This window comes from Mandrillus leucophaeus, unplaced genomic scaffold, assembly GCF_000951045.1.
Source record: "Mandrillus leucophaeus isolate KB7577 unplaced genomic scaffold, Mleu.le_1.0 Scaffold119, whole genome shotgun sequence".
NCBI lineage: Eukaryota > Metazoa > Chordata > Mammalia > Primates > Cercopithecidae > Mandrillus > Mandrillus leucophaeus.
In genome coordinates this window covers 5,930,951-5,954,058 of record NW_012100209.1, presented here as the reverse complement: position 1 = coordinate 5,954,058, position 23,108 = coordinate 5,930,951, and the positions used below count along the sequence as shown (strand labels likewise).

The 23,108-nt window shown below is 41.4% G+C and overlaps 1 protein-coding gene across 1 annotated transcript in view; it reads right to left on the bottom strand.

The window, feature by feature from the left end:
- The window catches only part of NIM1K (NIM1 serine/threonine protein kinase), a 112,390-nt gene that overhangs the window by 23,835 nt on the left and 65,447 nt on the right, over positions 1-23,108 (bottom strand). Inside the window, exon 2 of the mRNA XM_011966584.1 lies at positions 16,082-17,080. Within this exon, the coding sequence (XP_011821974.1) occupies positions 16,082-16,373 (292 nt within the window). The 5' untranslated portion in view covers positions 16,374-17,080. The remainder of the gene's footprint in view (positions 1-16,081; positions 17,081-23,108) is intronic.

Genomic DNA, 23,108 nt, shown 5'->3' with positions numbered 1-23,108 from the left:
AAAGTTAGCAGAAGGCAAGAAATAACTAAGATCAGAGCAGAAGTGAAGGAGATAGAGATGCAAAAAAAAACTTTAAAAATAAAAAATCAATGAATCCAGGAGCCAGTTTTTTGAAAAGATCAAAAAATTGATAGACTGCTAGCAAGACAAATAACAAAAGAGAGAAGAATCAAATACATGCAATAAAAAATGATAAGTGGGATATCACCACTGATCCCTCAGAAATAGAATCCACCATCAGAGAATACTATAAACACCTCTATGCAAATAAACTAGAAAATCTGGAAGAAATTGATACACTTCTGGACACATACCCCCTCCCAAGACTAAACCAGGAAGAAGTTGAATCCCTGAATAGACCAGTAACAGGCTCTGAAATTGAGGCAATAATTAATTGCCTAACAACCAAAAAAAGTCCAGGACCAGACAGATTCACAGCCAAATTCTACCAGAGGTACAAAGAGGAGCTGGTACTATTCCTTCTGAAACTATTCCAATCGATAGAAAAAGACAAATATTCCCTAACTCATTTTATGAGGCCAACATCATCCTGATACCAAAGCCTTGCAGAGACACAACAAAGAAAGAAAATTTTAGACCAATATCCCTGATGAACATCAATGCAAAAATCCTCAATAAAATACTGGCAAACTGAATCCAGCAGCACATCAAAAAGCTTATCCATGACGATTAAGTTGACTTCATCCCTGGGAGGCAAGGCTGGTTCAACATACACAAATCAATAAATGTAATCCAGCATATAAATGGAACCAAAGACAAAAACCACATGATTATCTCAATAGATGCAGAAAAGGCCTTCAACAAAATTCAACAGCCTTCATCCTAAAAACTCTCAATAAACCAGGTATTGATGGGACGTATCTCAAAATCATAAGAGCTACTTATGACAAACCCACAGCCAATATCATACTGAATGGGCCAAAACTGGAAGAGTTCCCTTGAAAACTGGCACAAGACAGGGATGCCCTCTCTCACCACTCCTATTCAACATAGTGTTGGAAGTTCTGGCCAGGAAATCAGGCAATGGAAGGAAATAAAGAGTATTCAATTAGGAAAAGAAGAAGTCAAATTGTCCCTGTTTGCAGATGACGTGATAGTATATTTAGAAAGCCCCATTGTCTCAGCCCAAAATCTCCTTAAGTTGATAAGCAACTTCAGCAAAATCTCAGGATACAACATCAATATGCAAAAATCACAAGCATTCCTATACATCAATAACAGATCAACAGAAAGCAAAATCATGAGTGAACTCCCATTCACAATTGCTTCAACGAGAATAAAATACTTAGGAATCCAGCATACAAGGAATGTGAAGGACCTCTTCAAGGAGAATTACAAACCACTGCTCAACGAAATAAAAGAGGACACAAACAAATGGAAGAACATTCCATGCTTATGGATAGGAAAAATCAATATCTTGAAAATGGCCATACTGCCCAAGGTAATTTATAGATTCAATGCCTGTCTCTTATACACATCTAGATGTGTATAAGAGACAGGCATTAGGAGATATACCTAATGTAAATGACGAGTTAATGGGTGCAGCACACCAACATGGCACATGTATACATATGTAACAAACCTGCACATTGTGCACATGTACCCCAGAACTTAAAGTAAAATAATAAAAAAATCTGCAAAAATATATATATATTCAAGTCAATAAATATGATAAATCACATAAACAGAATTAAAAACAAAACCATATGATCATCTTAATAGATGCAGAAAGAGCACTCAGTAAAATCCAGTATTGCTCTATGACAAAACAATGTCATGACAAAACCCAGCATTGCTTTATGACAAAAACAATGACAACAAACTAGGCATAGAAGGAATATAACTCAAAATAACAAAAGCCATATATCACAAACCCAAAGCCAACATCATACTGAATGGGGAAAAGTTGAAAGCATTCCCCCTGAGAACTGGAACAGGACAAGAATGCCCACTTTTATCACTTCTATTCAACATAGTACTGGAAGTCCTAGTCAGAGCAATCAGGCAAGGGAAAGAAATAAAGGACATCTAAATTGGAAAAGGGAAAAGTCAAACCACCTCTGTTTGCCGATGATATGATCCTATACCTAGAAAACCCTAAAGATTCCTTCAAAAGACTCATAGATTTTCCTCTTTTTTTAAAACTAACAACCAACTGATCTTCAACAAAGCATACAAAAACATAAATTGGGGAAAGGACACCCTATTTAATAAACGTTGCTGGGAAAACCGGATAGCCACATGTAGAAGAATAAAACTGGATCCCTCTCACCTTATACAAAAATCAACTCAATATGGATTAAAGACTTAAATCTAAGACCTGAAACCACAAAAATTACAGGAAAAAAAAAAACAAAAAAACAAAAAAAAAAACAGGAAAACCTCTCTGGACATTGACTTAGATAAAGAATTTATGACTAAGACCCCAAAAGCAAATGCAACAAAAACAAAAATAAATAAATGAGACCTCATTAAACTGAAAAGCTTCTGCACAACAGAAAAATTAATCATCAAAGCAAACAGACAACCCACAGAATGGGAGAAAATATTTGCAAATTATGTATCTGACAAAGAGCTAATATCCAGAATTTACAAGGAACTCAAACAAATTAGCAAACAAACAAACAAAAAAAGATCTCATCAAAAAGTGGGCTAATTATATGAATAAATATTTCTCAAAAGAAGACATACAAATGGTCAACAAACGTGGAAAAACACTCAACATCACTATCATCACAAAAATCCAAATTAAAATTACAGTGAGATACCACCTTACCCCAGCCAGAATGGTTATTATTCAAAAGTCAAAAAACACTAGCTGTTGGCATGAATGTGGTGAAAAGGGAACATTTATACGCTGCTGGTGGGAATGTAAATTAGTACAGCCTCTATGGAAAACCGAATGGAGATTTCTAAATCTAAAATCTAAAAGTAAATTAAAATCTAAATCTAAAAGTAGATCTACCAATCCAACAATCCCCTACTGGGTATCTCCCCAAAGGAAAAGAAGTCATTATATCAAAAAACACCTGCATGCATATGTTTATTGCAGCATAATTCACAATTGCAAAGATCTGGAACCAACCTAAATGCCAACCAACCAATGAGTAGGTAAAGAAGACCTGGTACATATACCATAGAATACCACTCAGCCATGAAAAAGAATGAAATAATGTATTTTGCAGCAACTTGGATGGAGCTGGAGACCATTATTCCAAGTGAAGTAACTCAGGAATGGAAAATCAAATACTGTGTATTCTTACTTAGAAAGGAGAGTTAAGCTATGTGTATGAAAAGACATGGGCTCTGGAAACTTAGAAGGAGTAGGTAGGAGGGGGTGAGGGATTAAAAACTATGTATTGGGTACAATGTACACTACTCAGGTGATAGGTGCACTAAAATCTCAGATTTCACCAGAATACAGTTCATCCTTGTAACCAAAAACCACTTGTACCCCAAAACTCATTGAAAAAAAATTTATAAGTAAAAATTCCCCAATAAAAATGCATACAAGCCAGGCTCAGTGGCTCACACCTGTAATACCAGCACTCTGGGAGGCTGAGGCAAGAGGATCACTCAAGCCCAGGAGTTTGAGACCAGTCTGGGCAACATAGCAGGACCCCACATCTACAAAACATTTAAAAAATTAGCCAGGCATAATGGCATGCCCCTGTGGTTCCAGCTACTCCAGAGGCTGAGGTGGGAGGATCACTCGAATACAGAAAGTCAAGGTTGCAGTGAGCTGTGATTGTGCCACACATTCCAGCCTGGGTGACAAAGCAACATCTTGCCTCAAAAAAAAAGTTTACCAAAAGACTTGTACTAGAATGTTCACATCAACATTATTCATAATAGCCCCAAACTGGAAATTAGTCACATCATCAACAGTTGAATGGATAAATAAATTGTGGTACATTCATACAATGAATGCCAGTGTATATATGGCAATGGGCATGAAACATCTAAACTACATAAAATAGTATGGATGGTAGTCACAAACTTAAAATTGGATAATTGAAGTAAGACAAAAGAATACGTATTGGATGATTCCATTATGTAAAGTTTAAAACAGTCAAAAGTAATCTGTGGTATTAGAAGTCAGAATAGTGGTTACACATGAGGATGTAGAGAATAGAATGGAGAATGGTGAGCAGGCGGGGGCAGCGCTCTGAGTACCAGAAGTGTTCTCTGTCTTGATGTTGGTGGCGCTTCCATGGGTAATGAATATTACCCATGGATACTTATGAAATGAATACTTATGATTTTTATACTTTTTTGGTATTGATATATGTTAAACATAAAAAGGTTATATGTGTGTGGTTTTTTTGGTTTGAGTTTTGGTTTTAAAGACAGGGTCTTGCTATGTTTCCCAAGCTAGATTTGAACTCCTAGGCTCAAGCAATCCTCCCAGCACAGCTGCGGACTATATGCATGTGCCACCATGCCAGGCTTAAAAAAAAAAAAAAAAAAAGTTATAAAAAAATCACAAAAAAGCCTCTCTCGACTCCACTTCCCCCTCTAGCATTAGACCTCTTTCTCTCATTCTCTTTATAGTAAAACCCCTTTAAAGAGTTGGTCAAGGCCAGGCGCAGTGTCTCACGCCTGTAATTCCAGCACTTGGGGAGGCCAAGGCGGGTCAGGAGATCAAGACCACCCTTGCTAAGATGGTGAAACCCTGTCTCTGCTAAAAATACAAAAAATTAGCCGGGCGTGGTGGTACATACCTGTAGTCCCAGCTATTCAGGAGGCTGAGGCAGGAGAATCACTTGAACCCAGGAGGCGGAACTTGCAGTGAGCCGAGATCACACCACTGCAGTCCATCCAACTCTGGACAACAGAGCGAGACTCCGTCTCAAAAAAAAAAAAAAAGAAAAGAGTTGGTCACTTTACTGTCTCCAATTCTCCCCTCATTATCTTCTCTTGAACCCAAGAGATAACGCTACTAAAAATGCCCTCCTTAGGGTCACCAATGACCTCCAAATTGATAAAATCAGTGAGCAGTTCTCAGGCTTCAATCTTCCTCTTAAAATTACCTTTTTCACTTGGTTTCTAGGACAACCCACACTTCTGACTTTTCTCCTACTTCTCGCCACTTCATTTAAGACTTCTTAGCTGTGTCCTTTTCATCTCCCTAGCCTCCTTTTCAACTCTTTATCCTCCTTTTCATCTCCCTAGCCTCCTTTTCAGTGTTAGATACCTGAAGGCTTAGTCCTCAGACTTCTTCTCTACAATCACCTCCTTGGTGATTCTATATGCATAAATACTCTGCCCACTTGGGTGTTGTCTTAGTTTGGGTTCGGCCAGAGCCAGACTCTGAGGCAGAGCTTCAAGTGCAAGCAGTTTGTGAGGGAGCGTGATCCTAGAAAACCCTAGTAGAAGAATGGGGAAGTGAGACAAGAAAGGCAGCCCATAGAGGGTGTTATTAAACAAGTGTCCAGTAAATTCTGCTAAGAGTTATGCCTTAATTTCATTGTTAGGAGAGTGAGAGAACTGGAGTATTTTTACATTAACTCCTACCAGTCAGTGGTTGCTGGCCACTCCACCAGGAAGTGCATTCTGTACTTCTGGGCTACCATACACGCAGAGTAGGCTCCAGTGGCTAGAGAAAGCCCAGAGGCAGAGAGACAGAGAGACTAGCAGTTGAAAGTCAATCTTGCAAGCACTGAAATGGTAAGGCCCAAGGGGACACAGAGGCACTCACAATGTCTGCTCTGTAGTGTCATAAATGTGTAATAGGCATGTCAAACATAACATGCTCAAGACTGAGCTCTTGATTTCTCCTGACCCAAACCTGCTTCTCCTACAATCTTCCCCATTGCAGTCAATGTAAACTGTTCTTGTGTTTACCTAACCTTTTGAGTATTTGACTTTTCTCTTTTATATTCCACTTTCAATCTGTTAGCAAGTCTTGCTATCTTTAACCTTTTAAATACCGCCAAGCTCCAACCACTTCTCAGCATTCCACTGCTACCTTCCTAGTTCAAACCACCTTTATCTCTTGCCTGGATTAATACAAGAGGCTTCTAACTGATCTCTCCTTTTCTGCCTTCTGTGTCTATTTTCAACAAAGCTGCCAGAGTGATCCTGTTAAAGCATAAGCCAGATCATGTCACTCCCTGGTTCCCTCTGATGGCTCCTGTGAAATCCCAGGAAATCCCTGGTTCCCTTTGTGAAATCCCTGGTTCCCTCTGATGGCTCCTGTGAAATTCCAGGAAAAGCCAAACTCCTTACTTTGACAAACTTGGTCCTCCACAATCTGTTCCCTGTTACTCTCTGCCCTTTCCCCTCAGCTGTTTCAAGAGTACTGCAGGCATCTCCCATCTGGGCACTCTTACGCCTGCTATGCCTTCTGCTTGATGGAGGTCCCCCATGCATAGCCATTTCCCTCACTTCTTTCAGTTTAAATATCACCTCTCAGTAAGGCTATCCTGGCCAACTTATCTAAAAACTGTCATCCTCAATGCTTTCTATCTCCCCTCCTGCTCTTTCTTTTTTTTTTTTTTTTGAGAAGGAGTCTGGCTCTGTCACCAGGCTGGAGTGCAGTTGCACGATCTTGGCTCACTGCAAACTCCCCCTACTGGGTTCAAGCGATTCTCCTGCCTCAGCCTCCCAAGTAGCTGAGACTAAAGGTGCACACCACCATGCCCAGCTAATTTTTGTATTTTTAGTAGAATCGTGGTTTCACCATGTTGGCCAGGATGGTCTCCATCTCTTGATCTCGTGATCCGCCCGCCTTGGCCTCCCAAAGTGCTGGGATTACAGGTGTGAGCGACCACGCCTGGCCCTCTTTTCTTTCTTATCACTTATCACTACATAATACAATAAATATTTTACACATTTATTTTTGTCTGCCTTCTCTCTCACTAGAGTGTAAGTTCCATAAGGACAGAGATTGCTGTCTATTTTGCTCACTGCTGTATCACCAGTCCCTAGAATAGTGGCTGTTGCATAGTAGGTGCTCAACAAGTATTTGTTGAATGAATAATCTCACTGAAAAACCCAGAATATTATCATCATAGTGTGCACTCGATTTGCACCTGGCTTTTCACTTACTCTCATGTCCTGCCCATCTTCCATGTTACCACAGAGTCTTCACAATCATGATTTCTCATGGCTATGGAATCTTCTGTCCAGTGTATATGCTTTACTTGACCATTCCTATATCATTGGATCCCATAAGGTATTACTAGTTCTCAACACTATAAATAACACAACAATGAACATTTTTTTGGTTATAGTGTTTCCAATATATGATTTATTTTTAGGGTGAATTCGCAAAATCACTAACCATTTTTAAAGTAAGAAAATACAATTTCAAATTGCTGTTTTAATGAACGTATTCAAGAGGGGAGAATCACTTTTTTAAAACCAGTGAGCAGCCAGGTGCAGTGGTGCATAGCTGTCCCCCATGCTACTTAGGAAACTGAGGCAGGAGGATTGCTTGAGCCCAGAAGTTCTTGAACAGCCTGGACAACCAGAGTTGAGACTTCATCTCTAGAAAAAGCAAAACAAGACAAAACCATTGGGCTATCTTTATGCAGCTCTGCTACAGACTGAGTTCGTGCTCCAGCCCTGTCCTCCAGGGAGATCATAGCATACAACACCTACCAGAAGGTGCTGCTATGCATTGCTCCCTCGAATATTTCTTCCTCCACCACTCCTGGCTTTTCATGAGAAGTTATACTAACTTAATCACCAAATATTTGTCGAGGGTTTATTATTTATAACACACATGAAGGAACTTTAAGGATCAATGTGATAAAACATCTGACACCAAGGAGCTTGTAACTAGGACTCCCAAGATTTTCACTACATTCCAGAGTTTGTTAAGCCGCAAATCTTTACATATCATACTTTCCCTTGGGCTCCAATAAAGCTGCTAGACCCATTCATTTCATGAATTCCATACACCTCCAGGTCAGTACTTCCAAAAATTTACTCTCAAATCCACTTCTCCTGTAATTATTTACTGGTAAGGCACTAAAACTGGAAACTGGGAGTCATCATCAATTCTTCCTCTCCTATGTCCAGTGCTGCTTTCACCCATGCCATTGATCACAAGGTTTTCCAATATCCTAAGACATTTTTCAAATGCATCCCCTTCTCTCCGTTCTCACTGCCACTTCTCCTTAGTTGAGATGAACATCATCATCCATCTGGATCATTTGACTAACATTTTTTTCTGACTTCCTTGACTCTCCTTACTCTCCAATTCACATTCCGCACTGAAATAAAATTATATGAATCACTTGCATTGATGGCTTGCTTAAAGCTCCCCAACGACTGGGTGCAGTGGCTCACACCTGTAATCCCAGCACTTTGGGAGAGGTGGGCAGATCACGAGGTCAGGAGTTCGAGGCCAGCCTCATCAACATGGTGAAACCCCATCTCTACTAAAGATACAAAAAAAAATTTGCCAACTGTGGTGGCGTGTGCCTGTAATCTCAGCTACTCGGGAGACTGAGGCAGGAGAATTGCTTGAACCTGGGAGGCGGAGTGGCAGTGAACCGAGATCATGCCATTGCACTCCAGCCTGGGTGACAGGACAAGACCCCATCTCAAAAAAAAAAAAAAAGAAAGAAAAAAAAAAGCTCTTCAATAGCTTTCCAATACCTAAATGACAAAATCCAGATATCCAAGAAGATTTTCCATGATCAAGCCCCAACCACCTTATCTCTTTCCCATGACTCTGTGGGTGCACCTCATGCTCTAGCTTTGCTGAATTACTTTTAAATCTCCAAATACTCCCCACACTGGTTCATGCTTCTATGTACTTTACACCCTATCTCTCTTTCTGGAGTTCTCATTCCCCCTTCTCCTGTGAAATTGCTCCTCAGACCTCAAGACCCATCGCAAGCCTTTCCTGCTCAATAGACCCTTCCTGGATTCACTGGGCACAGGTAAGCACATTCTTGCTGCCTTACTGTGGACAGTACCTATCAATTGTTTCCTGTCTGCTTCCATTAAACTATATATATACATAAACAGATATATACACATAAACATATATATACATAAACACACACACATATATATATAAAGGAATGAAGGCCAGTCACGGTGTCTCACACTGTAATCCCAGTGCTTTGGGAGGCTGAGGTGGGTGAGTCACTTGAGCCCAGGAGTCCAAGGCAGCAGTAAGCTTTGATCGCATCACTGCACTCCAGCCTGGGCAACGAAGCAAAACTCTTCCTCAAAAGAAAACAAAAAAAGGAAGGAAGGAAAGAATGAATTAATAGACAAATAGATAAGTAAAGTGGGAGGAAGAAAGGGTCCTAGAAACATGAGACTAGAGTAACAGAAGGAAGAAGTCGGAAGGGCAGCAACAGAAATAAAACACCCACATCCACTGCCACTTCTTTTGTTTGTAACAACAGATGGGACATAAAATATTCAGAAGCCAAGTGCATCATCTCTTATGAGAAATTTCTAATCAACCTAAAAGGGGGCTCATGATGACTCTCAACCTTCCCTATCAGCTTGGAGAGCACAAGGGAATTCCAAACTGTGAGCTATAAAAATAAACCCCGGCCAGCAGGAACCCATATTGGAGCCTCCTTTGTAGAGATTCAGAGTACTTGGTGATTTGTATTTCTTTATTTTTTTTTTAACTTTTTAGACTACTGTCCTGGGAGCTGCTCCTGGCATTGAAACTGTCTGCTTTCCTGGGAATCTCCTCTATTATCTTATTCAAACTGTCCTTATATTCCTAGAAAAGCTGATGACAATTCTGGGCAAGTTGGTTTGGTGAGGGGCCATATATGTACAAACCACTATTTTCCTGCCCTTTTTGCACACACTGTCCCAGAACCAGCGGGTGAGACTGTCTCTTTGAAAACAGAGCTAGTCTGTAGCAGGTTAGGTGTAAGGAGGGCATGTCAGTGAGGCCACACAAGGCACCCACTCACACCCACACAGCAGGAAAATGCCATGCTCTCTGAAACTCATGGGGACAAGTATGAAGTTAATTTTGTAATACAACAGACAAGAAGTCTTTGGAACCCGAGAAGTCAGTATATAAACACCAATTATTATTCCACCTTTTTTTTCTGTCCTTTCACATAATATCCTGTCTACAGAATTGGACACTGTTTTGCTCCCAGCTTGTAGAAACTTCTCAGCTTAGCTAGCTAATGTCTCTATGGTGGATATGTCTGTCAATTTTCTCCCTTCTCAGAGACACTTCTTTGGACCTTCGGCTCTGCTGAGACAGTAGTGGCCCACGTGACTCAAAGGGCTACAGCTCACTGACATGGGCATGCCCTTGACTCAAAGGTAGCTCCTCGTCAACTGGCTAGTAATCAAGTATATATATCTCTTTAAAATTTGAACTGAAACAGAATGAAACACATGGGATGGAGATGGTCAATAACGCTGAGAGTTTATGTAGCTGTGGGACTGGCAACAACCATTTTTGGCCATATATACCTTCTGATAATTAAGTGTGGAAAACCATTTTGCAGAAAGAGGTACAAGGATGGAACAAATTCATCAAGAAAAGTAGAAATGAGAAAGCACACAGCCCCAGAGAAAGTGAAGATCGAAAGAATATCATCTTAAGACCCAGCCCTACTTCCCTGCTGTGGGTACATAGAATTCTCCTGTACTCAATACACCTCCTTCCATGTGAGTTCCTGTGAACAGGTTCTAAACCTTGGGACAGCCTCATCTGAGTCTCCATTTCCTCATTTGTAAAACATGGGAGAACTAGATGATGTCAGTGCTTCCCAAAGTGGAACCTTTAAGACTCACGAGACTGAAATGATTTTAGGGCATGGAAACAGCCTTAAATAGCACTGAATCACAGCATTAAAACAGGATTCCCATTTCAGCTCTCCTCTAATTCTCCTAATTAAGGCAAAGAGAAAGTCTGAGATTGATTGTTAGCATGTTTTAAAAATTACTTTGTTACTTGGTAATTTTCCTTTAATATTTTTTAATTTGTTTGCATTATATTTATTTTTACCATCACCTTCTATTAATAGTAAGTGATACTGGTTTTTTGTTATTGTAATAACATTAAATACCCTTTGAAATAAGTTTAATTAAAAAGTAAAGTTATAGCAATGACAGCTACCATTTTGAGTGGTACATATGTGGTATATATGTCATGTACTTCACATACATTATTTCCAATTTCCCCAACAATTCTAAAAACCATTATCTCTATTTTACAGCTGAGGCAACTGAGGACCGAAGAGATTAATATGCCTAGAGTGAGAAGCCTATAAGTTACTGAATGAGTATTCCAGATAAATTTGTCTGGTCCCCAAGTCCCCACTTTTCCTACTGTCCCATCCTGCTTCCCTTCTATTGGAATCTAACATCTGAACCCACACTTGTGCAGTAGGCTTTGCTCAGACTGTAGCTCTGTGACCCTTCTGCAGCATTGGACACTTTTTTCTAAATTACTCTCCTTGTTTGGCTTTATCCAACTTCTCTTGTAACCTTCCAAATCACATCTTCTGTCTCGATTTTTGGCCTTTCATCGCCCTATGTGTTTTATCTTGTCTTTCATGCTGGCTCTAGACTACTGAAAAGCAACATTGGTCCGTATGAGATTTGAATTGCAGATAGATGTACTCTATGAGTAAGGATTCAAAAGCTGCTCTTTGGGTGTTATGTGTTAAAATTTTTCAATGCACGCCCTCTGACCAAGACAGCTAACTTCTAGGAATGTATGCTGAGAGAAAACATACGTATATGCAAAGAAGTATAGAAAAGAATAATCTCTGTAGCATTATAACTAACAGCAGAACTTTAGAAATGGTCCAAATGTTAACCAATAGTGGCTAAATTAAAGAATTTATGCTGCAGCTATATGTGAAACAATATGTCCTCTTTAAAAGATGAGAGTATAGATAATAAATACACATACATGGATAATATATACACATATATACTGATATCGAAAAATATCTATAATGACATTGAAAAATCATAGTGTTCATGAAGCAACAGTGAATTATTCCACTAGCATATTTAAAACTAATCCGGCCGGGCGCGGTGGCTCACCCCTGTAATCCCAACACTTTGGGAGGCCGACGTGGGTAGATCACGAGGTCAGGAGATCGAGACCATCCTGGCTAACATGGTGAAACCCCGTCTCTGCTAAAAATACAAAAAATTAGCCGGGCGTGGTGGTGGGTGCCTGTAGTCCCAGCTCCTCAGGAGGCTGAGGCAGGAGAATGGCGTGAATCTGGGAGGCAGAGCTTGCAGTGAGCTGAGATTGCTCGTATATGCACTCCAGCAGGGGCAACAGAGCCAGACTCCGTCTCAAAAAAAAAAAAAAAAACACAAAACCAAAAACAAAAATCCATACATAAAATGTCAACTAGGATGTAGAACTAGCTACTAAGTGTAAAAAGGTTGCTCGTCACCCTTCTCCACAGTCTCCTTCAGTGATTGCATCCATTTCCACAATCATCTTAATGCAAATCCTGTTCTGACCTCATGCCCATGTCCACGACTGGAGCATGCCCAGTAGACAGCTCCTTCTGGATGTCTGTTTTCAGTCATCTTTTTCCCTCCCAAATCTGCTCTCTCTCCTATTCCTATTAAAGGCATCACCCTTGTTTTGGTTCACACAGTCAACTAAAGCAAGGCCATTGCCTTCTTCCATCCTTCCATCTTCAGTTCTACATCCAATCAGTTACCAACTGTGATGGTTTATTTTATGTGTCAAATTGACTGGACCACGTAGTGCCCTGACATTTCGTTAAACATTATTATGGGTGTGTCTGTGCAGGTGTTTTCTCAGTTGAAGACCTGAATAGAACAAAAAGACTAAGTAAGGGCCGGGCACGGTGGCTCGCCTGTAATCCCAGCACTTTGGGAGGCCGAGGCAGGCAGATCACGAGGTCAGGCAATTGAGACCATCCTGGCTAACATGGTGAAACCCCGTCTCTACTAAAAATACAAAAAATTAGCCTGGCGTGGTGGCGGGCACCTGTAGTCCCAGCTCCTCGCGAGGCTGAGGCAGGAGAATGGCATGAACCTGGGAGGCATAGCTTGCAGTGACCCAAGATCTCACTGCACTCCAGCCTGGGCAACAGAGCGAGACTCTGTCTCAAATAAATAAATAAATAAATAATAAAAAATTAGCTGGGCAAGGTGGCTCATGTCTGTAATCCCAGCTACTCAGGATGAGGCAGGAGAATCACTTGAACCTGGGAGGTGGAGGATAGGCACTCCAGCCTAAGCGAGACTCAGTCTCAAAAATAATTAATTAAACAATTAATTTTTTTAAAAAAAAGACTGAGTAAGTGGGAACTGCCTCTGCCTCACTGCCTTTACCTGGGACATTGGTCTTTTTCGGCCTTCAGACTCAAGCTGAACATGACTCTTCCTGGGTCTTGAGTCTGTTGGTTTTCAGACTGGAACTTACACCTCTGGCTCTCCTGCGCCTCCAGCTTGCTGACTGTGGATCTTGGGGGCAGTCTCCATAATTGTGTGAGCCAGTTCCTTGTAAATGTCTCTCTCTCTCTCAATCTCTCTCTCTCTCTTAATCTCTCTTTCTCTCTCTCTCTCTCTTTTCTGTTGGTACTGTTTCTCTGGAAAACACTGACTAACACACCAATCCTCCAGATTCTTCTCTTTGGCATGGCCAGCTCCTTCCTCTTTTCTATTTTGACTGACATTCACCTAGCTCAGGATATTCTTCCCTGTGGCTGGACCATCACCATAGATTCCTGATAGCTCCCTGTCTCCTGCATCTCTTGTTTTTCAGCCTTCATTCTCATCACTATATGGTTAACCTTCCAAAAGCCCAATTCTAATTACAAAAATTTTAAAGTCTTCATTGTAAGAAAAACAATCCAAAATCCTTGGATAATGTTCAAAGTCCCCTATGATTCAGCCACAGCTAAGTTTTCCAGCCCTTTACCCTACTTCCCCTACTGTTAGGGTAACTGTACTATATATGTCATTTCCTTACATTAATGCATTTGCTCACATTCTCCTCTAGCTAACCCCTAACCCTCCTCTGTCCTATAGTCACTGCCTATCCCAAATCTTATCCTTCATTGAGGTGTATCTCAAATTTGATCTTCACTTAAAGCCTTTCACCGTATTCCTAAGGTGGAAGAGTCTCTTTCCTTCCTTTAAGTTCATAGCTTTTCTCTTCTATGTTTTTCAAATTCTGGTTTGTATTATACTTATTTGTACACCTCTTCTTTTCCCTTATCCTGGAGGATGAAGGCTGTATCTATTTCATCTTTATATCCCCCAAGGCCTAATATAGTGCTTCTATTGTTCACCTAAATGAATAATAAATGAATATTCTCTCAAGTGAAATGAAATTTGAAAGTTAAACATGGCATGGAAACCTGACACAATACCTCATAATGATTTTAAAATACAAATAATACTTGGATTATCCATTTGTGGCAACTACCAAGAAAGTACTATTTTAAAAGCTGTCTGAAGTATGTGCAAGTTGCTGTAGACAAGTATTTCTTAGTGCTACATGTTAGTTAGAATCACCTGGAGAGTTTTCAAATACTACCCATGCCCAGTCCCACTCCAGATCAATCACATCAAAAGCTCTGAGGGTGAGTTCTGGGCTCTAATTCTCTTTTAAACCTTCCCAGGTAATTCTAACGTGCAGTCAGTTGAAAACTATGGCTGTAGGGCATGGCAGCTGCATTGATCTCAGTTTGTGTATTGGGATGGGCAGGAATGAACTTCCAATAAAGATACTTTAGTTGATCTTCGGTTGCACAAAGGCAAGGCAAGGCTTATTAAGCAACTGCAAAATGATGCCACTAACTAACATTTGTTGAGCACTTATTAATCCTTATGATACCCTATGAAGTAAGCATGGTTATTGGCTACATTTTATAAGTGAGGTATCTAAGGCTCAGACAAGTACTGTAATTTACCCAGATGAGTAAGTAGAGTAGCCAAGATGTGAAGACATGAACCCAGATATACAGGCTTCAGAACAAGAGTACAGAAGATGTGAAACTCCAGTGACTTGGGAGTGTGTGGGTCAGTTGCCGGGGGGAGGTACATGTATGCACACATGTGTGTGGAGCTTTTTCTATAAAGGCCAACCAAAGGGATTGGAGGGGCATGGGATTGGGGGTTGGAGAAGAAAAGGAAGCAAAAGACAACTCTAATATAAGAAAAGAGAGGCTTTGGAGACATGGTGGCTGACTGAGTCCAAGCAGAGAAAATGTCAATCAGGGACTCTCGGGAGACGGTAGAGTCCATGGGTTTTAGGACTCAGTAAATTATGCCAAGTCATAAAGTGTTCTTTTTCCGTCTTGTAAGTCCCTTATGATAATCCCCAGACTCTGCTAAGTTGGGGCAGTGCCCACAGTGGGGTCGGAGCAGCAGAAGGGTGCTGGGCTCTCCATATGGTTTCTCCCTGAGGCCAAAGTGCTGGGCACTGCTAGTCCAGAATCTCAGAGTATCCGGTAGCCAAGCAAATGTGGAGTGAGGAGCCAAACAATGAGAGCTAGGACAGGGTGGACTGAACAGAAAAGGTCCTGAGATCAAATCCCTTTTTCTCAAATATGACAGAAGTAGCAGCCTCTGAATGGAAGGGAAACTGGACCCCGCTCTCCAGAGACAATGCCCATCCGGAGGGTCTCCTGTGCTGCACTGTGCCATTGTCACTGAGACACAAATATAAATGGAAACTGTAAATATGGGCTTGGGAGATGAGGTGGCTTGTTTCCAAGCCATACTCCACTCCGCTTCTCGAAGGCCTCACCAGAGAGGAGAGATTCTTCTCATGTTTGAGTGGGTTTATATGCATGGTATGGTGGAAGGGTGTTCGGAGTCAAAAACCTCTATGATTGAACTGAAGATACATTTACCTTCTTTGGATCTCAGTTTCTCTATCTGCAAAATGGAAACAAAATATTGACCTCACATGTTTACTGTGGAAATTAACTGAGAAGACCACAGAAGGCGGCTGGCACAGGACGTGAGCCTTGCAGGGGCTCCGCTGAGGTCACTTTACTTGCTTCCTTAGCCCTGGCCACCTAACCCTGCGCCTACACTAGGTCCCAATACTGCCAGGGATGACCCTTGGGAAGTCGGATCCTACCTTTGGTTAGGGAGTGAATCCCGAGCTTCACTTGGGAGAAGTTGCCACTTCCGATTTCCCCTCGAATTCGGTAGAAGCCTATCCGTTTCCCCAGAGTGATCTCCCTCACCACCTTCTCATCTTGGGACATGTCCTGTGTCAGTTTCTCGAAGGGCGTCAGCTGGCGGGGCTGTCCTTCCTCGCCCTCCTTGCTGCTCTCGGCCTGACAGCCACTTTCTACGCTGCCGCGCCGATCCCACCGGGCATAGTGGGGGTTCACCAGGCCGCCTCCATTTGTATACACTGCAGTCATCGTCCACGGGGGCTCACGTCTCCATCTCAGCAAAGAGCCACCGATCAAGGGCAGGTTGTGCAGGAGCAGAAGAGGCTCAGAGGGTGGGAGATGCCAACTGAGGACAGCAGGTGCCCAGGGTTCAAGAGAGTCTTCCTGAGAGCTGAGCAGCCGCCCTCTCGGGTTTAGTGAGAGGAGGGCAGTGAACGTGGTAGCTGAGTCTGCCCAGCCCAGCCAGGAGCTGCTCACCTCACTCAAGTCATTTCCCACCTTCCCTCACATTGAACTTGCAAGCTCTAGCTGTACAGTTAGGCACACGTTACATACCCACTGCCCTGATGGGACTCCAGGAACTTTCTGGCCAGACGTGGAGTCTGATGCTTTGTGGTAGGTGGCTGTGCCCCAGGACAAAGGCTTCTGTTTGCTATTCCCCTTGATGGCCAGAGAATCTTGCACTCTGGTGTGTAAATGCCCCTGGGAGGACCTCAAGACCCTGCTGCGGGAGCTCATCTCTGACCTTCATTTCGTGCTTCTCTTGCTGTCAAGCCGCAGGGCCCTGGAGACCTAATAATCTGAACCCCGGGAAAGAAGAAACTTGCAAATAAGCCTTCTGGTCACACAGGCAGCCAGAGAAGGATTTAATCCCTGCAATGTCACTTTAGCTGGCCTTTATTTAGATGAGCCTTCCTCTAAGCCGTGAGCTGTCTCGAAAATTTGGCTCGTTCAACCTAAGAATAAAGAGTAAGAAAATTATTAGCCTATGCTAATGTACTGTACAGGAGTTATAATGAATGTGAAACTGCTTTGTAAGCATTGATCTAAAAGCACTCCACAAATTTAAGTTGTGACTCATATCAGTAGTAGATGCTTGATTACACGTGATCTAGTAAGAAGAAAAGAGTATATACACATACCTCTCAACCGACATTTTAGAAAAGCCCCTAGGGTCTGTACATATTTCCAGCAAAACAATTTTTCTGTTTCTTAAAGTTTAAGAAAATATGCATCTTGCCTTGTGTTGCTTTAAAACCAAATTTTAAAAGTAATATGATAGCAATGATGACAAAGATTCTGGATTACTATTGGTTTTCAAAATTTCTCATATGTATTTAAATAGTAATATTTTATCTCCTTTACTACTTTCTGTTCTTGTACAACCTGTCCTATACTAGTTGCTTCCATTCTTTCTTTCTATGTCATTCTATGATAAAGGCTGATTTTTCCTCCTACATTTACTTTTTGAATTTTTCTGAGCAGGTGTCAGTGTCTAGGCCCAGCACCTTATTTTGAAGATGTGGAAAAGGAGGGTTTACAGCATTGCTGGTGATAAGAAATGCTGCCCAGCTACGATGTCTTCCGGATTTTTTTTCTGCACTCTCCAGCAGGAAATACACTCTTCCTCTCTGAATTCCCACAGCACTTCGTGCATTTTCCAATATGTCCCATCTCAATGAAGGTGGGAACTGGTTTTGACTCATATGTATGTCTTGCTCTCCTCCTCTCTCCTTCAAAATGGAGTATAAGTTCTTACATATAAAAGTGTTTACTAAGAAAATGTGTGTTAAACTTGATTTTTGGAGTTGAGCATTCCAAACCAAAAATTTGACTGAAAATGTGAGAGACTGCCTTGGATGTATGGATTTCCAACTCTGCTCAATAATATCACATTATTACAATTAAGCATAAATAAGGCTTCCTAACTTTATACTTAAGATTAAGTAGGGGGTTGCCAAATAAACATAAATAAGGGAAGTAAAGAGGAGGTTGATGCCCAGTACTACTCCTATTTCTGGATAGGAAGAAAGGAATCTGGAAGAAGGATGAAGAACATAGGCTTAAAAGGGACCAGGTATCAGTAACTAAGCACATCTCTAGGTTAGAGACTGATTAGGATTTTTTTTTAAAACATTTTTAAGATAAAGGTCCCCTTAGCAGGCTGTGGTGGTATACCCCTTAGCAGGGTGTATGCCTGTAGTCTCAGCTACACCTACAGACTGAGGTGGGAGGATGGCTTGAGCCCAGGAAGTAGAGGTTGCAGTGAGCTGACATCAAGCCACTGTACTCCAGCCTGGACGACAAAGCCGGACCCTGTCTCAAAAAAAACAAAAAAAACAGAAAAGGTAAAGGTTCTTAATTAGAGTGAAGAAAATCTAAGTCACTGATTCTTCTTTATTTTCTTTACCGACGTCTACCTCCCAAAGTGTGGGGATTACAGGTGTGAACCACTGTACTTAGCCAAAATCACTGATTCTTAATCATCCTGAGGTCACAGACTCCTTTGAGATGCTAACAAAACCTGTGACTCTATCCCCAGGGAAAAAAAATAATCCTCACCCATACAATTTGCATCCGATTTTAAGATGACATTCTGAAACCCATCAGGTTAAGAATCTCTGTGAAGGCCAAGTGGCACTAGATCTCCCCAGATTCCTGGCAGAAGAACACCATGCAGCTTATGACAGACTAGAATGAAGTAGTAATTCTGCAAGAAACTTTAGCTTAACCTAAGGCAAAAGAAAATATGGATTTTCCATAGAATGTAGTACTTGATCACTTTGTGTTCTAATAGACTCTGTGAAGAACTTACTGGCTTTGTGTCCTCATTACCATGCTGTGCTTGTCACTAATGTACTTGGACCACAACTACAAAAGCACCAGGAGGGCGCCAGGTACAGTGGCTCACACCTGTAATCCCAACACTTTGGGAGTCCAAGGCGGGTGGATCACCTGAGGTCAGGAGTTTGAGACCAGCCTGGACAACATGGAGGAACCCTATCTGTACTAAAAATACATTAATTATCCGGGCATGGTGGCACACACCTGTAATCCCAGCTACTCGGGAGGCTGAGGCAGGAGAATTGCTGGAACCCGGGAGGCAGAAGTTGCAGTGAGCTGAGATCGTGCCATTGCACTCCAGTCTGGGCAACAAGAGTGAAACTCTGTCTCAAAAACAAAAAGAAAAAGGCACCAGGTGAGCAGGAACCTGTGCTTTACTCTTCCCTCTGTCTCTGGGAGTTCTGCACAGTAGCTGATAAAAGTTTGTTGAAGAAGGAATGAACTAATTTACCAACTAACCCACCATTACACTTAGGTATGAGTTAGTAGAGGCAAATATTTTTATTTTTTAACTACTAACACTATCCCAGAATTTAATCATCTCAGACAGCTTATTTCAGTTCCTATTTCCAAGATTTGGGCTACCCTTTACTAGCTATTAGAATTCCTGGCCCCATCTTCTTGTGGAGGTAAAAGCTTAGTCCAAAGTCCATCATCCCCCTGAGAATTGTGACACAACTGCTTAGAAATGCAAGTCTACCCCATCCCTGCCACTTTGGAAGAATCAGCTCCTCACAGGTGCCCGGGCCTCCTGCCTCCCTCTGCATCTGCTCCCCTCCATCTCCTGCCCAGCTGCTGGTTCAGGGCTTTTTCTCTGCTTTCCTGTTCCCCAACTTTCCTGATTTGGGCTCTATATCCTGAGCTCTATTCAGGCCCTGGGATTTACAGTAGAGTTTGAGACTTCAGGTGCCTCCCAGGAATTCCTCTCCCTCCCTTCCCAATTCAACAGAGAGGGAGGGCTCAGATACAATTGCCAAATATGATGAGTCTCTGTCTTGAATTACGTACCCTACACCTACAAATGAAACTTCTTGCAAAACGGTCTTGAACCAATTGTCTTGCCTTAGTGGTCGAGGAGACAGTTAATCTTCCATTTAGATCAGATAAAGTGTTTTTGTTACACTTTTACAGATGTTGATGTGGTTTGCATTGAGGATGAATTGCAACTTGGGACAGCTAGCAAACCAATTGGGGGAAAAGCCAAATGCCTATCTCACTCCTACTTCAAAATAAGTTCCAAATAAATCATCTAAGTAAATGTAAAATAAACAAAAAAATGAAATACTAGAAAAAAATCAGAATTTTTTTTATGATCTCAGCGAAGGCCGTAAAAGAAAACATTGAATTTGACTACATAAAGCTGTAATTTTCTGTTTGCCCAAAAGTATCATAAACAAACAGGCAAAGATCAAATGATAACCTTATAGGGAAAGCTTTCCAACAAATATAATAAACAAATAAAAAATAAACAATTTTCTAAATAAAGAATTTTAGAAATTGATTTTTAAAATACCAATATCCAGCCAGGCGTGGTGGCTTGCACCTGTAATCCCAGCACTTTGGGAGGCTGAGGTGGGGGATCACGAAGTCAAGAGATCGAGACCACCCTGGCCAATATGGTGAAACCTCATCTCTACTAAAAATACAAAATATTATATTTTGGGCGTGGTGGTGCACACCTGTAGTCCCAGCTACTCAGGAGGCTGAGGCAGGAGAATCACTTGAACCCAGGAGGCGGAGGCGAGACAGTGCCGAATGCCGAGATAGCACAACTGCACTCCAACCTAAAGGCAGAGTGAGACTTCGTCTCAAAAAAAAGAAAAGAAAAATACCAATATCCTCCCAAAAAAGAAAAATGATAAAGAACATGAGCAGACATTTCACAGAAAATACAAATGATTCCATAATATATAAAAATATACTCAACCCTATAATTAAAGAAATACCCATAAACTACACTGAAACTAGATTTTTCACATATTAAATTTGAAAGCTGCAAAAAAATTTTGATAGTGCACTGGTGAGAGATAGTATGAGGAAACAGGAATTCTCATTCATTGTTACTGGAAGTATAAATTGGTACAATTGCTTGGAAGGAAATTTGGCTATAACTATTAATTACAAGTGTATGTGTTCTTTGCTTCAACAGTTCTACTTCTAGAATTTTTCTTTGCACACATATGCAAAGATGTGTATTTCTGACATAAAGATGGATGTGAAAAAGAATGAGTTACAGTATCCAAGATATACAGTTAAGAGGTGGGAAGAGTGTGTATAAAATGATAATCAGGAGTGTAAGAAAGGGCCAGTCGCGGTGGCTCATGGCTGTAATACCAGCACTTTGGGAGGCTGAGGTGGGTGGATCATTTGAGCTCAGGAGTTTGAGTCTAACCTGACCAACATGGTGAAACCCCGTTTCCACTAAAAATACAAAGAAATTAGCTGGGCATGGTGGCACACACCTGTAATCCCAGCTACTGAGGCAGGAGAATCGCTTGAGCCCAGGAGGCGGAGGTTGCAGTGAGCCAAGATCACGCCACTGCACTCCAGGCTGGGCGACAGCGACTCCATTTCAAAAAAAAAAAAAAAAATTAAATTGCATATATCTTCTATATATAATATAGCAAGGGACCAGACTTCTCACACATTTTTATGTTGAAAAAAAAAAAAAAAAAAAAAAAGTGTAAGACAGCGGAGGGAATCCCTAAAAACAGGTAGAGTTATTGCATTTGGTGAAGGGACTTGTTGGACAGGGGAATGGAGTGGAAAAAAACATATAGTTTTTACTGCTTACTTTTTCATAAGATTTACATTTTTTTCATGTGCGTATATTTACCTTTAAAAAGAAAACAGGCTGGGTGTGGTGGCTCACACCTATAATCCCAGCACTTTGGGAGGCCGAGACGGGAGAATGGCTTGAGTCCAGGAGCTCAAGACCAGTCTGGGCAACACAGTGAGACCCCATCTCTCCAAAAAAAAAACCAAAGAAAATTAGCTGAGTGGCACACACCTATAGTCCCAGGTACTTAAGAGGCCAAAGTGGGAGAATCACTTGAACCTGGGAAGTCAAGACTGCAGTGAGCCAAGATCACACCACTGCACTTCAGCCTAGGCAACAGAGCAAGACTCTGTCTCAAAGAAAGAAAAAAAGAAAAGAAAAAGGAAGCAATTAAAAACATTTAATGTGTTGCCACCTTACATAGTTGGTGTACAATAAGTTTGCTTTACTTTTGGTTACACAGGGAAATTATCATACCTGATTCTCTAATATCTAATGGATTGCTTTTAAAATAAAAAGATAATTCAGGACTTCTGGTGAAATATAAATTTAATGATCTCATTTATTTCTACTTTATTCCAAAAACCAAAAAACCTAAAAATGACAAAATAAGAGGAGGAAAGGTACAAACCCATGAGGATAAAAAGAATAAGAGAGGAGGCCAGGCACGGTGGATCACCTGTCAGGAGTTCAAGACCAGCCTGACCAACATGGTGAAACCCCGTCTCTACTAAAAATACAAAAAATTAGCCGAGCGTGTGGTGCATGCTTGTACTTCCAGCTACTTAGAAGGTTGAGGCAGGAGAATCACTTGAACCCAGGAGGCAGAGGTTGTGGTGAGCCAAGATTGCGCCATTGTACTCTAGCCTGGGCAACAAGAGTGAAATTCCATCTCAAAAAAAAAAAAAAGCTAGGCGCAGTGGCTCACGCCTGTAATCTCAACACTTTGGGAGGCCGAGGCAGACGGATCATGAAGTCAGGAGTTCGAGACCAGCTTGGCCAACACAGTGAAACTCCGACTCTACTAAAAATACAAAAAAATTAGCCCGGCATGGTGGCGGGCGCCTGTAATTCCAGCTACTCAGAAGGCTGAGGCAGGAAAATCGCTTGAACCCGGGAAGTGGAGGTTGTAGTGAGCCAAGATTGTGCCATTGCACTCCAGCCTGGGCAACAAGAGTGAAACTCCAACTTAAAAAAATAAATAAAAATAAGAGATGAGATAGCAGCAGAGAAATGTCAGTATGTTTTGGGGGAGATGGAGAGATGAAAAGAAAATTAATGATAAGCAATTTGCAAAGACAAGGAAGAAAACTGCAACCTAAATTCATACATAAGGGCATACCAATGAGATTCACCTTTCT